We start from the raw sequence: 12,069 nt of genomic DNA, 5'->3' as shown, positions 1-12,069 counted from the left end.
TAAATTTCAGCGTTCCGTGCGAGTAACCGTAACACGATGTTCAGTAATTCTCTTTCTTCTTATATCAATTTCACCAAAACATTGACCCCAATTAGTTTTTAGCAATGAAAATAGCCTTTTTGTGTATTTTGTGGTATACGCTCTTTTTGTGCTCCGTGGCGGCAAGCAAAGAACGATCAACGAAGCATAACAGCGGAAGACTTAAGCTTTGGCATAAGATTCGGTTGAGGTTGAACAGCCATCGAAAGAAACATTTCCTAAGGAAATACCAGCACGGTAAGAATGACAGAGTAATATACTATAAATGTGACGACAATAATTCTTGTACTGACGTTAGGGTTTCTTCCGCGGCGCTTGTTGCTAAGTATAAAGGGGTCTCAGCAGGGCTTTAAATGATTACTATGTAGAGTGTTTATATAAGAGCACACTCTTTAAGAGTTGCCTGAATTCCGTTGTTAACGGCGAAACACATATAATGTACTTCTTGCTGGATTCAAGCGTGTCTTCATATGCGGTTATCTGTGGATACGCCACGAATATAACGGAATTACCATACTGGCATGTTTAAAAATAGTAGGTTACATAATATCTTGCTTTCTTAGTACATTACGTAGAATTAAGCCTTGTTGTCATTAAGGTGGACAAGTTTACTTTAGCAACCAAGTCTAACCTCTGGTAATTCCTTTTACAGCGCTTTCAAGTCTCCAAAGGCCAGCGAAGCATGGACATTTTTTTCATACTAAATTTAAACACAGAAAAAAATCGGTCAACGCGAAGGGCTCCCCGAAAGAAGTTATTGTCAAAGTGAACGGACAAAATGTTTACTCCAGCAACCCACAAAATGCAAACTCGACCAGCGGCCCAGTGCCAACTTCGATAGTGCCATTAACAACTCGTGCCCCACAAACACATAACATAAACCTTCACATCAATCTTACTAAAGCTCCAAGTCCTCCTGATAAAGAAAGTAACAGACCAATCATCATAGCTGCACCGCAACCTAAACCGCAGCCGATTGTGGCCTTGGTACCTCAGGCTGCTCCCCCGCCTGCACAAGTCCAAGTGCAACCTGCAGTGGCCCCTCCTGTAGTACCTCAAGTATATCCTCTCCCCCCTGCCACAACAGCGCCACCTGAGAAGAAGGGACAATCTAGCCTTAGCAAGATATTGCTTACAGCTGCATTATTAAAAACCCTACAAGGAACAGACTCCTCCGAAAGCACTGCACAAGGTTACCCTTCGATGCTTCAAAACCTTTTAACGCCTAATACATCTCCACTCAGTTCCTTGCTACCTCAACTACCTCAAGCCGGATTTCCATCAATGGGTTATCCAGCGCTTGGTTACCCACAGGCCGCACCTCAGACAATGGGATACCCACAGCTGGGATATCCCCAAACTGGGGTCCCAGCATTAGGGTACCCAGCAGTCGGACGTCCCCCACCAATGGGATATCCAGCAGGCGGAGGTGCTCTGGTTGGTCCTAATTTGGCAAACCCTGCTACTTTGGGGTATCCGGCCATTGGTACAAACATGGGATATCCTGCCGGTATGAATCCAAACATGGGATATCCTGCCGGTGTGAATCCAAACATGGGATATCCTGCCGGTGGGAATCCAAACATGGGATATCCTGCCGGTGGGAATCCAAACCTGGGATATCCTGCCGGTGGGAATCCAAACATGGGATATCCTGCCGGTGGGAATCCTAACTTGGGATATCCTGCAGTTAGGAATCCAAACATGGGATATCCTGCTGGTGGTTACCAACCCATAAGATATCCTGGCGCTTGGAACCCAAATTCAAGATATCGCGACGATGGAAAACAAAAACTAAGAGAGCCTGCCGGTGAAAGCCAAAACATGGGGTATCCTGCAGGAGGATCTCAGAACATGGGATATCCTGCTGGTGGAAATCAAAACATGGATGCCGAACAAACAGTACCAAACTTTCTTAGTGGACTTGACCCTACACCATCAACTAATACTGCTCAGAACCCAAGTACATCCTCCGAGAGCGTCAATGCTCCGCTGCCAAGTCCTAATGTTCTCCCCAATTTGGCAACTGCCGGGACCACTGGGACAGATCCTAATGTTTTACCTAATTTGGGACCCGTCGGGACCCCTGAAACAGTCCCTAACCTCGGCCCAACTCAGGGCCAAGGCGCTCCTCTAATGCCAAGTCCAACGCCTGGCTTACAACCAAATGCAGTACCAGTAGGGACCCCTGGGGCAGTTACTGGCCTCGGTCAAGCTCAAGGCCAAAGCCAAGGTCAGGGCCAAGGCCAAGGCGCTGGTGCAGTTCTTCCTGCAAGTAGTTTGACAGTTCCGTCGACGGCTACAGGTGTTCCTGGAATTGATCCTATGAGTTCGTGTTGGTGTGGATGTGAGGCCGACTGCCCTCATCCATGCGACTTATGCAACACTGGCACAAACAGCTACACTAACTATAATTATAATAGTAATAACAATAATGGCAATCAGAACACAGCAGGTTACGTTTATCCCACCAATACTGGATAAGATACACTATCTTTAACAAGACCTGCTCGTTCAGTAAATATTCGAAACCTTCCATAACAAATTGGAATGGACTACTGTAAGCCTCTAGTTATCTCTAAACGTCAGATGTCAAGCGGAAGATACAAGAGACAACCACCTGATAACTAGCGGGAGGTCCGTAAAACTCCTTCCCCAAGCAAGCAAGCCAAACAGTTGAGTCTATTTGTTTCAGTTTGGAGCTTGAGTAAAGTCCATGGAGACATAATAATTGTACATCGAAGACATAATATTTGTACCGTTGGTTCTGTACATATTTCTAGGATCTTAGTCGGAAAGGACAATTCATGCATCTTAACATGAACAGCAAAAGATATGTTGAGTTGTACAGTCTTTACACATAAGATCCTACCACAGAAGAGCTTCTCCTTACATTACCCATCACTGACGTAACCTTTTTACAATAAATGATAGTCAACACTCGTTGTTCTTATTGTGTTATATAACTCGGTTCTATTTGTAAGATGCTTTAACAATAAAACTAACAACTGTATGTTTAATGGGACAATTGCAATTTGTTCCATTCAACATACATTCATTCTTATCCTTATCTTATCGCAGCCTCTTAAGTTTAGCGATCAGAAAGCCTTAAAGACTTTCACCTTGAAAAAATTCTGACAAATTCTGACTGCTGGCTAACAGTCTTTCCAGTGAAGACTTAAAGTGTTTTCACATGGGAAATATCTGAAATGTCATACTAAATTTCTTGAACATTTTTAATTTAGAAGCCGTTGTCAGTCTGAGCAGTCGCATAAAACAGACCGAGGAAAGCGCATATAGTTAGAACTTTTCTTTGACTTGCATTACTGGTTAAGTCTCTAAAGGCTGGTTCTCATATGATCGCCCCGATCGTCTCTGTCGCTTCTGCTGTTTGCAAATTCTGAGACGATCGTAGGTGATCGAAGCGATTGGAAGCGATCAGGGGGTTCTCATATGATCGCCTCGATCGTCTGGTATATGCAAAATAGGGTTAATCAAGCAAGATAATAATTCATGATCTTTTCTTTGTTCCCGCATATGAATATTCGATTTTATTCCGTTCGACGCACGAGTGTTTTTTTCAAAACTCCGATATCGCTTATGGCAGTATTCGATGCAAGAGCAAACCTCGTGGCCTCCTATCTTCTCGTTATTGCCGTTTTACGGTGAAGAAGCAAAAGGGAGGCCAAACGGAAACGTAGTTCTGGGTAATACTGATGCACCATGGGAAAGTTTGGATCGCTTCGATCGTCTCCCTCTGCGAATGTAGTTCTCATATAATCGTTCGCGATCGCCGCGGTCTGCGACCGATCGCCCGGATAGAACTTAACACGGGCGATCGAAGCGATCGCGATCGCCCCGATCGTCGCAGACGTCTCAGTAATTTTCTCATATGATCGCCCCGATCGCAAGCAAACTTTTTTGAAGTGACAGCGGCGACAGAGACGATCGGGGCGATCATATGAGAACCAGCCTTAAGCAATCATTGTAGGCAATCGAAACCTTCACCCACAGGCATCGCTGATTGTCACAGTAACACAATTGCCTTAATTGGATACAGTTTGTGCAGCAGGTCGTAGTCGGAAGAATTATGGCTGAGGCAATGCCAATGGTTTAATTCTCTTCCTAGGTGTTAACTTTCCCCCTTTAAAAAACATAAAGCGGCTACGAACCTGTAGAGATTATCTTAAAGCGACTATGTCACGGATTTCAACAGATTTTTGAAAAGCCAAAATTTATATTTGTGTTGTAGGAAACTTAAAAACAATGGTCCATTTTTATTAATAATTGCTATTTTAGAGCAATTAAAAGCGCGTTTGGCTGCTGATGGCTTGGATGGAAATGAATTGCGATTTGAACACGTTAGCCAACGTTTTCAAGTTGTTTCCGCGAGCCTTCAAAAAAATCGATATTTATAGCCGAAGTTTAATTTCTATCCCCAAATAAAGGTTTTATCTTCAGTTAAATGTTCAAAATTAATGTTTTTCATGGTTAAAGTTGTCTACCACTTATTTCAAAACAGTTTACAGTCAACTCTCTCTAAAACGGACACCTTCGGGACCGGCTCCAACTGTCTGTCTTAGAGAGATGTCGGTATAAGAAGGAGTTTAGTTACAGTAAAATGACTGAAAAACGGCAGGGACGGGACCAACATTAGGTGTCCGTACGTCTTATGGAGATGTCTGTCTTATAGAGGTGTCCGTAAGAGAGAGTTGACTGTAGACCAAAAATCTGCGAAATCCCGGTGACATAGTCCCATTAACCTTTTCCGATAAATCGATTTGACAATCGAAAAGCAATTAAAACAAGAAGTGGGGGCGTACCAAATAGTTCAACCACAATAAAGAATCTCCAAATACCCGGGATTGCAAGAACAGCTTTAGCAGGTAAAGACAATTTATGCAGGTAAATATAGGGGTTTTGGCTTGCATCCAGAATACGGTATGCTACGAAATATTAGTGCTCTGACAAAAAAAGATTTATCCAAACACCGTCATAATATTTGATAGTTTACTAATATTGTATTTACATTTGACTCCAAGTTAAGAAAGCCACAGTAAGCAGGATAAACAGTGAGTACCGCTCAACAATACACAACCAGTTTTGTCTACTGGTGTTCATAAATGTTTGATGCATGGTGTTGCGGTAAAAGAGGGCAAATATAGCACTTTCCTTCCAAGCGAGAAAATGGGGACAAAAAAGCGAAATCTGATAGGTAACGTTTAATATGAAAGTCAACGGGCGAGCGCTTTTATTATGGCACGTTTTGTGTGTAAACTGGCTGATTGTTCAGGCAGGACGTGGTGGGAAAAACGACCAAAGGTCACGACCAAAATCTGAAGCGAAGCATAAGACGTACGAACCAAGTCATAACTTCTTTTCTAAGAGAATTCAAGGTAAGTAATGTCAAATAAATATAAGATACACTTACTTTTTTGGAAATGAAATATGCAGGACAGTTATGGCCAGTTAGAAATAACTTACAATAAATAACTATGGTGAAACTTGGTTCGTGTATTCTTTTTCTCCACGTTCAATTCTGTCGTGAAGCTTACAATATACGAACCAAGTCGTTATTTTATTTTTAATATAATCTATATTAGATAACATAGTTAACCCTGTCTTAGGATCTCTATTAATTTTAAAAAAGTGGAGAATTGCACGGGAAATCAACCAAGGTTTAAGCAGATTTTTCCGAAACAGTTCAACAGTACCATTAATAATACCCGTAGGTTTGTTTGTTATGATAGGTTTAACGATAAATACAATTTAACAGAACGCTCACAATTTTCTTGTGATCCACTTTTAGCCAGGTATTTAAAATGAAAAATTCAGAGTGTTGTGACTATTATCTCGGTGGCTTTGTTCAAATTTAATTTATGAAAGTCTGCACAATCAGGTAGTTCGAAATGAAGGATAACCCGGATTTTGTTTGTCCTGTCTAAAGTCAAGTATTATGCCTTGTCCTTAATTTTATAGTCTAGTTAAAAGTAAAATAAGGACAAAAGAGAACAAAGGCCATTGTAGATAGCTTATTAAACAGAATGCTAAGCTCTTCATAAATTAACACAATACTGTATTGATCAACATCTGCGCTGGTTTTAGAAATCAATTACAGCAATAAAGCGGTGAAAGTTTATGAGTCAGTCACAATATCAAACGATACGAATTATCTGCCATTTTATTCTTAAAACGTTTAATATCGAGGTACTATTTCTGGCTAAAAGTGTAAATATCATAACCTGGTTCCAATTTTTGTAAAAAGAGATCCCGCCACTATACATATTTTCAGTACAAATACAGAACCGACCAGCGAGAAATTACTGCTAAACAACTTTTATTTTTATCATGGAACTCACACAGCGCATTAAATAGCACGGCAATGAATTGTCACACACTAGGACTTCATTCAGACTTTAAAATGCGATATCATATATCTTGTGCAGTGTACACAAAGCAGTCGTTTTGTGTGAAATAAACACCTTGTACTGCATAATAGACACTAAAGCACCATGTGAAATTCATTTCAGTAGCTTGCATGTGAATGTTAACGGACAACTTACTTACTTATACCTAATTATACTCTTTTTGTTTGCTTGTGCAACTCGGACGCAGGTATCCTATCTGTTGCATTTCATTGCATTACGGCAGGCATGTCTTCATAACATAAATTCGATTATCCCGGAAATGTTTATTATTCTCTATTATACGCGTTGACCAATATCATATAACAATGTTTCATTATTCAACGGGAAATTGATTTATTGCAAAAAAGACGCCTTGCTGTCATTAACGACTTGTAGCTTCATGTATTCCTCAAGTTCCACCAAACCCATTTTATTCAGGATCACATCAATGTAAACGTAATAATGATAACAAAAGAAGGATATAAGGATTGTATTTAAAGCCGGAAGTTTGTGTGAAACCATGTATATCAAAACGAATATTTCAAATTAATATATAAGTCGAGGTTCGATTTTGCCCTTGGCAAAATCTGCCATTTTCCTTTGTTTTAAAGTCAATATCTTAAAGTTACCATATACCAGAACAAAGGAAAAAAACAAATTTTACCAAGGGTAAAACTGAACTACCACATTTAAACCCAAACCTCTCCTTAAATGTTCCTCCATAATACGAACAATTCTGTATAAAAGACAGTTCATGAAAATCTCTACATTAATAATACAGACATCTCCAAAATACATCCCTCAGCTAGCAAGGGGCTTGACAAAGATAACACCCTTTAATGTCACGACAAATGAAAAGAAAAAACGTGTTAGTTTTACTAGCTGCGACAAGGAACAAAAGTACTAATTTGATTTTTTTATTTAGACTCAAACCATCGATCATTTAATGGACGAGGATCCCTCACCAAATATGACAAACGAGCTTTTATTCGGCGAAAGATACACATCAAAGGGGCACCAAAGGGAGTCATCTTAACCGTAAATGGCCAGCGAGTTGACACGAATACTGGTAGCACAACATTGCCTGTACAACCAGTGCCAGCCCCATTGCTTGTGGGGAATCGCCCAGTTAACCTTCACATCAATCTCAATAGAAAACAATTCGATACAAACATTGTCGGTCAACGAAAGCAACCGATAATCATCACTCGACCAAATCCTCCTCAACCTATGCGGCCAATCGTAATTCCTGTGCCAATGCCAGCACAAACGCAGCCTCAACAGCCAATACTATTACCAGCTCCCCCACCTCCTCCTCTTCCACCTCCTGCTATTCTCCCGGCACCTTTCCCTCCACCAGCGCCAGTTGCTGTCCCAGTACCAGTTCCTGCGCCTGCACCCCCACCGGAAAAAGAAGACACTGACCTCGCCAGCATCCTGCAGACAGCTGCTTTGTTAAACAGCCTTGGTAAAAAGGAAGAAAGTCGCCCAAAGATTATACCAGTAATGCAGCCGATCATTCCCCCTATGGCATATCAACCACCCATGAGATATCCAGCTGGCAGAAACCCATACCAGGGATACCCAGCGGCTGGAAATGAAAACCAGGGATACCCAGCGGGTGGAAATGAAAACCAAGGATATCCGGCGGGTGGAAATGAGAACCAGGGATACCCAGCAGGTGGTAATGAAAATCAGGGATATCCGGCTGGCGGAAATCAAAACCAGGGATACGATCCAAATGCCGTTAAAAAACCACCAGCCGCACCAGCTGCTCCAGTTGCAGGTAATGCTTCTCCCTTGGCAGGATTATCTGGAATCCTGCCTTTGTTGCTTCCGTTTAATTGTCGATGTGGATGCGAAAGAAGGTGTCCAGATTTATGTAATCTCTGCAGAGGAGTTGATGAGGAGATCATTGACACATTAGAGTGTTGCAAGACACAGCCGTGCCCTTGCTCAAATGCTGGAGCAGTTATGACACAGCCAGCTGTAGGGGTATCTCCAGCAGGCGCTGTAGTAGCGCCTGTAGGGGCTTCAGTGGCGCCTGTAGGAACTCCAGTGGCACCTGTAGGTGCTCCAGTAGCGCCTGTAGGAGCTCCAGTAGCCCCTCAACCTCAACAGGGAGCTGCATTGCCAGCCCCTCCATCGAACACACAACCTATTCAACAATCGTATCCTTCTTTACCAGCTACTGCGCCCGGTCAGGGTGTGTTCCCATCGCAGCCTGCTTCAGCACCACCACTTCCATCACAGCCTGCTTCCGCACCGCCACTTCCATCACAGCCTGCTTCAGCGCCGCCACTTCCATCGCAACCAGCGTCAGCTCCACCAATTCCTTCTTTTCAATTCAATCCTTTTTCTCCATCACAAACGTCCTCGCCACCTCCGTTAACGGGACCTCAACCTTCTGGCACAGTACCTCAACCATTGCCATCTGGCCCAGGACCGCCACCGTCAGGCCCGGCTCCCTCTCCCGGGTTGCCGCCACCCCTTCCACCAAAACCAGAAGTAACTCCTCCTAAACCAGAGATTACTCCTCCAAAACCAGAGATTACTCCACCAAAACCAGAGATTCCAGTTCCCGGCCCACCTGGATCAGATACTCCTCCCAAACCAGAGATTCCAGTTTCTGGGGCGCCCGGGTCAGAAACTCCAGGGCAAGGGCCCGTTCCTCAGACTGGAAGAAACGTTCCGCCTAAACCTGAAACCCAAGCACCTCGACCTGAAGTTTCACCAGAAATGGTTCCACCGCCTACTGGACCGGAATCCTCAACTCCTGAAACTCCAGGTCCTCCAGGTTCACTGGTTGCTCCTCCACCAGATAACCCAGGTCCTATCACGCTTCCATCCATACCACCTTTACTTCCTGGTGAATCGGCGCCAAGTGGTAAGTGTAACACGTTGCAAACATAAAGGGCGAAGTAAATTTTTAAAGAAAAGAACACAATAGGACTTTTTATAAAGCACAGTTATAGAAATTAAGTCCTTTGTCCTAAAGCCAAATTAATGCGCGTCTTTGTTAGATGAAGAGTACAGAAGGCATACACACGAATCTAAAAGGACGCATTCGCAATGCTAAATTTTATTAACCAAATGCTAGTGGTCTCATTTGGAGAGTATCGGACGTAGCTCTTGACAAAACAGGTTGACTACAAGTCCATACAGACAAGAACGAGGGCCAATGTATCCGAGCAAGCTTGGTTAATAAAGGAAATTATTACACGACACAAGGAAAAAAACCCAGAAAAACAGAATAATGCTGGGGGCGATTGAGACAAGTTAAAAACAAGAAACTTGTAAGCTCTTTTTAAGTTAACTCGTGTAGGCCATAAACTGCCTTGCCATTAAGTAGGGTCTGGATGCGGAGAAATGGGGAGATATAAACGTCAGCTGGATGTCGTGTTTGAGATACGGTTTCTCAGCTTAAATGTCGAGCCATCTGCCAATTGAAACTGATGTGTGCTGTTAATCACTATTTAACTCCAGCCCCTTTTTTATTCTAAGGTGATCCATGAAACGAATTCCATTTTTACGGTACTAGGTTTCCAATAGACTGTTTGGTGTTTAAACTCGTTTTTAGGCAAATCTATGCCGAAATTGAAAAGTTGCAGTATTAAAAATGCAGTAGCTTAACAATGATTCAACCAGCTCCCGATGTAAGCATAAATAATTTTGTCTGAGCTTTTTTCTTGTCTGTGGTGGTTAATTTTGAGCCTTTCTGAGGGCAATGGTTAGATAATTGACAATGCAACTCAAAGTATTCCTTTCTACTGTTGGTCTTGATTCTGAAAATGTTTCAGCTACTTAATTGTCTCGATTAAGTAAGGGCATGTTAAAATACACAACGATAAGGGGACCACATCTCAAAATAAGACAAATATGTTTGGTTTCTTCCTAAGCTCCTTCTGCTGAAAATCCAGTACCGCCAGTTCCATCTTCAACTGCCGCACCGCCACTTCCTCAATTACCGCTCATGAAGACTGCCTATCCAGTCCCTCCTCCAGCCCCTCAGGTATTTATCATCAAGGAAAATAGCGCTTCTACCAGAGATCCAGAAGACAACAAGAGTGCAGAGGCACTTGATAATTTAAGCGAATCCTTCGAGGATGCGTTCACAAAGGCTCTTAAATCTGAACGAAGGAAATCTAGATTGCACGGTGAGCCTCGTAGAGGGCGCGTCAGTCAACGGCCAAGAGAACGAGAGAATTTGGATTCAGACGACGAAGAGAGCGAGAATGAAGAGAAGGGGGACGACGAGGAGAAGGTGCAATCTTATGGCGGCTCGCGGAGAGATTTCGGAGACGATGATAACAGTGAAGACACTGATATCAAAGAAGACAATGACACCAGTCAACAAAATGATAATGATGATGATGACGATGATGATGACGGTGCTAATGACAGTGATGATGATAACGATATTGATATTAAGGCGGATAAAGAGCCGCCATACGACTTGGACCAGCCTCGCTATTCTCACTCTCTACCATTTTACCAGGAAAACGATCACCAAGAAATGTCGAGACGCAAGCAAAAACATCACTCAGAAAAACCAAAGAAATATTTAGGATTTCAACGATATGACAAAAATGAGGACCTCCGTTATGAAAACGCGGATAGGGAACATCTTTCATATGATCGTTCCAAAAACGCATTTTACAATCGATATGTTGAGCATCAGGGTTTTCGACCACACATTTTTAAAAATAAGCGTCCATCACTGAAAACAACGCACTCCGACGGAATGTCGCAAGAATATGATTTCGATTCCCTTCACGATCAAAGTATTCAGAAAGTCCCGTCAGCAACCGCTTCTCTTTCCCATCGGCGCCATAAGGGCAAACAAAAAACACTCAATAGTCAAAAGCGGCGATTAAAATCAAAGCATCACCCCAAAGACCAGTCTCAACTGTCTGCTAGTCATGATAAAAGTGATTTTACTCATTTGCAGGACAGGGCTTCAGGCAGCCATAACCGCATGCATGGAAATGACGACCATACCTACCATAAACAACATCACCAACATCAAAGCAATGATTTAAAAACCGAAATGATTCCCGAGAATGACATTTCAGAGGATGCTGGCTCAACCAGTGAAGAAAATGATTATTCAGGGGATAATAAGCGTGTTGCGGCGCAAAAATCAACAAAAATGATTTCCTCTTCAAGAAATTACGAGCATCGTCCATTGGAGAACACTTTCAGTGGGGAAGATAACAAAACTGTATTTAGTACTGTGCAGTCTTTAAAACCAGGATTTCATCAAAACGTAGGCAAACGTAAGAAGTCTAAAAATCATAAAAACATTGTGAAGGACGTCAGTTATAGCTCAGGTGAATCTGGCGAAAAAGAAATCAATGATATTAATGATGACGAAGATTATTAGGTTTCTTTTGTATAAGCTATAAGAGATCTCTTTAAATGATGACGATGTTCGTCTCAGTACAAAGGCAAGTTCCTTACTTAGTATCGACTAAATGCATGCATTTTTGTTATAAGTAGGATTTCGTTTCAGGCTTAAAAAATTTCAATAAAACTAGTCACGATTTACAATAACTCTTGTCTTGTTGTAATGATTACAATTCTTAAAGGTGAAAAAGTCCTACTGCTCTCTTAATTCAGA

General features: G+C 42.2%; 2 protein-coding genes across 4 annotated transcripts; both read left to right on the top strand.

Annotated features, from left to right (window-relative positions):
- The first annotated feature begins 34 nt into the window (after positions 1 to 34).
- On the top strand, positions 35 to 2,981 carry LOC144665894 (uncharacterized). The gene is made up of 2 exons (XM_078527176.1): positions 35 to 276; positions 692 to 2,981. The coding sequence occupies exons 1-2, from the start codon at positions 105 to 107 to the stop codon at positions 2,521 to 2,523; spliced, it is 2,004 nt and encodes a 667-aa protein (XP_078383302.1). The 5' UTR covers positions 35 to 104; the 3' UTR covers positions 2,524 to 2,981.
- A 2,213-nt stretch (positions 2,982 to 5,194) lies between these two features.
- Positions 5,195 to 12,002, top strand: LOC144666220 (uncharacterized). Of its 3 annotated transcripts, none has more exons than XM_078527616.1 (4): positions 5,195 to 5,435; positions 7,372 to 8,232; positions 8,635 to 9,333; positions 10,346 to 12,002. In XM_078527616.1, the coding sequence occupies exons 1-4, from the start codon at positions 5,267 to 5,269 to the stop codon at positions 11,830 to 11,832; spliced, it is 3,216 nt and encodes a 1,071-aa protein (XP_078383742.1). In that variant the 5' UTR covers positions 5,195 to 5,266; the 3' UTR covers positions 11,833 to 12,002. The 3 variants fall into 3 exon arrangements, with proteins under 3 accessions (XP_078383742.1, XP_078383743.1, XP_078383741.1); XM_078527617.1 differs by having other exon boundaries at positions 7,372 to 9,333; positions 10,346 to 10,458; positions 11,398 to 12,002; XM_078527615.1 differs by having other exon boundaries at positions 7,372 to 9,333.
- Positions 12,003 to 12,069: the final 67 nt, after the last annotated feature.

This window comes from Oculina patagonica, chromosome 9 (genome assembly GCF_052425735.1).
Source record: "Oculina patagonica isolate OP01 chromosome 9, crgOcupat, whole genome shotgun sequence".
NCBI lineage: Eukaryota > Metazoa > Cnidaria > Anthozoa > Scleractinia > Oculinidae > Oculina > Oculina patagonica.
This window is presented reverse-complemented; position numbering and strand designations above follow the sequence as displayed.